The sequence below is a fragment of the Aptenodytes forsteri genome, unplaced genomic scaffold (assembly GCF_000699145.1).
Source record: "Aptenodytes forsteri isolate BGI_AS27 unplaced genomic scaffold, ASM69914v1 Scaffold15, whole genome shotgun sequence".
In the NCBI taxonomy this organism is placed as follows: Eukaryota; Metazoa; Chordata; class Aves; order Sphenisciformes; family Spheniscidae; genus Aptenodytes; species Aptenodytes forsteri.
In genome coordinates this window covers 2,039,414-2,042,114 of record NW_008795129.1, presented here as the reverse complement: position 1 = coordinate 2,042,114, position 2,701 = coordinate 2,039,414, and the positions used below count along the sequence as shown (strand labels likewise).

Here is a 2,701-nt window from a genome sequence, read left to right as displayed (position 1 = left end):
ATACCATGGGACGTCATGCTCAGTACATAAACTGGGGAAAGCTGCCCGGGGGGGCCACTGCTCCAGGGACTGGCTGGGCATCAGTCGGCGGGTGGTGAGCAATTGTACTGTGCATCACTTGCTTTGTGTATTATTATTATTATTATCATATTATTATTATCATTTTATTTCAATTATTAAACTGTTTTTATCTCAACCCACGAGTTTTTCTAACTTGTGCTCTTCCAATTCTCTCCCAATTCTCTCCCCCATCCTACCGGGTGGGGGAGAGTGAGCGAGCAGCTGCGTGGTGCTTAGTTGCCGACTGAAATTAAACCACGACACCTTCGCTCTACAGCCGAAAATGGCTGGCTGGCCTGAGTCCTGCTGCTGCTGCTAAAGGCGAGGAGAGTTTTCCTGTAGGTGGGAAGCATAAGGAAATGCGGTTCTTGTGCTTGGGGCATCTCTATAGCCAGATCCACTGGGGTTTTTTTCCCCTCGCTTGTTCTGTAAGTTGAAATCAGTTTTTTAGAGTTAATTGGTAACTGAGACATGCATATTAAACTTTGATTTGGGTCTGAAGCATACTTTTAAGCTGACTGTTCCTACTTGCTGTGTTTTTGTTGACCTTGCAGAGCAGCCCTGGAGCTCATGAGCAGGTTTCCTTATGCAGGGAGGTAAAGCAAAGAAGCGCTCCAGCACTGCTCTCCTGCTGCTCGGGGATGTCCAATCCACAGGGTTAGCCCAAAGCAAAACCCGCTGAGATGCCCTCGGTGTGAGGGTCAGGTCCTCAGTGCCAAATGCTCTGCCTTGTGCTCTCACTCCTATAGCCTGGCCCACATAGCAGATGTAGGTATCCCCAAAGAGCATTATAAAAGGTGCGGAGTTGTCTGTCCTGAAGGCAGAAATCTGCCTCGCACACAGCACCGGGAATGGCAAGGAATGTTTTTCCTTGTTGCTGTGCCGTTCTTGAGCAGCCAGCGCACATGGTGGGGAGTATTCATGCCTTTGCATTCCTGAGTTTGGTACTAGGAATGCAAACAACTGCCATCCCCGAGCTGGCTTTGTGCTGCGAATGTTTGTCTGCTGGGAACCGAGAGCCAGATGTGCTTCACATAGTTTCCAGGCAGCACTGATCCATCAGATGACAGTAGCTATTGACTGCTCTTATGGTGGCCCAGAGACACAAAGATGAAAGCCTGATGCCTGTCAGCACCTCCCTTGCCATTCGTGTGTCCCTTCAGTTTTCACCTGAGTCCCCTCACAAAAGCAAATGCCACAGAACACGATGTTGTGATGTTAATGACCTTTATTTCTGAGAAAGAAGATCCCAAGTTTTATAACGTTGAACTGTCAGGCAAATTTGGGATACATTGAACTTTGTTGTCAAATGCTTTCCTGCGCCCGCTCCCACTGCCCACGCAGCTGTTTGGAGCCTCAGCTGGGAACCCACCTTTCTCTTCGGAAGCATTTTCCACAGCATCTCCTAGATGAATTTTACTAGGGAAGATGAACAACATTTGAATGCCCTCTTGAACAAAGGTATTTTCATGGAAGAAAAAAAAAAATTAATCTGACGAACAGTCAAAGGGAAAACACTATAGAGAGAGCTGGAATAGTTTCTTAGAGTGGCTTGTGTTGTTTCCCAGCTGCTCTGCCTTTAAACAGCCTCTTACCCCCAACTCAGGGGCTCCACCAATTGTAAAAGGAAGAACTAACCAGTGCCAGATTCAGGTCTCAAAATACAAACCATTTTAGATACGGGGAGCAAAGGGGTGAGGGGCTGGTTCATAAGAAAACTTCTAAGCATTATTGTAGCATAAATAATATGGCATCTTTCACCTCAAATAGCCTAACACTTCATAAAGTGATATGAGCTTCACTAGTTGCTGAAACACAGCTATTTCTGAAGTGGAACCTGATCTCTCTTTTTTTTTTAACCAGCAGAGAGCAATGTTTTAAGGTGGAGAGTGAAGGATACAACATGCAACCAATCGTAAGTATAATCTAGGCGGGCTTTGCAAAATGGAAAGATCAAGTAAAATCTACTTTTAGTAATAACATGCATTCTGGTGTATCATAAACTTGCGTCCTTAGTTTACAAATGCAGTTCATTTAAAAGAGATTCAGGAACCACAAATAACACTTTGTCCTCTCTCTTTCAGCAATACTCTCTTACAGCTCTTTGGTAGCAGATGCTCTGGTTCCTTTCCTTTCTTCGTTTAGTTTAATGTCCAAGTCCCGGAGCTGGCTGAGGAACCCTGAATTTGGGCAGATGTCTCTGTGAGCACTCACTGTTTTCAGAGCATCCACGAGTGTCATGTTTTCATGGATCATTAAAAAGGCGAGCACTAAAGACGCAGAGCGGCTCACCCCCATGGCACAATGAACAAACACCTTACCTGCAGAAAAAAAAGAGGCACAGCAAGGTGAGTGGGCTTTAGCATTTCTAAAGTGAGAAGGATGCAGGGAGGACAAAAACTACCAGAAACAAGTTGGGAAGACAACGGTGACAATTAGCAGATACTCATGTTTTCAGGGACGGTTAGCATAAGATCATGTCATACATCTCAGGCAAGGTGGTATTTCATGCTGACCTCATGCGTCTAGCTTAAGCCTCAGATTAAAGTAGCTGAAATTTTCTGTGGAAGGAGAAGCTTTCTGTTTAGTATAGTATTCTGCGCGGGGGGGGGGGGGAACCCAGTTTTGGCAAAAAATTTTG

At 45.4% G+C, this 2,701-nt stretch overlaps 1 protein-coding gene across 2 annotated transcripts in view; it reads right to left on the bottom strand.

Moving 5' to 3' along the window:
- Positions 1–1,270: 1,270 nt before the first annotated feature.
- The window catches only part of LOC103897582 (dual specificity protein phosphatase 13-like), a 24,627-nt gene continuing 23,196 nt past the window's right edge, over positions 1,271–2,701 (bottom strand). For both annotated transcript variants that reach the window (XM_009277638.2, XM_009277639.2), the window contains one exon: positions 1,271–2,381. In XM_009277638.2, the coding sequence (XP_009275913.1) occupies positions 2,155–2,381 (227 nt within the window). In that variant the 3' untranslated portion in view covers positions 1,271–2,154. The remainder of the gene's footprint in view (positions 2,382–2,701) is intronic.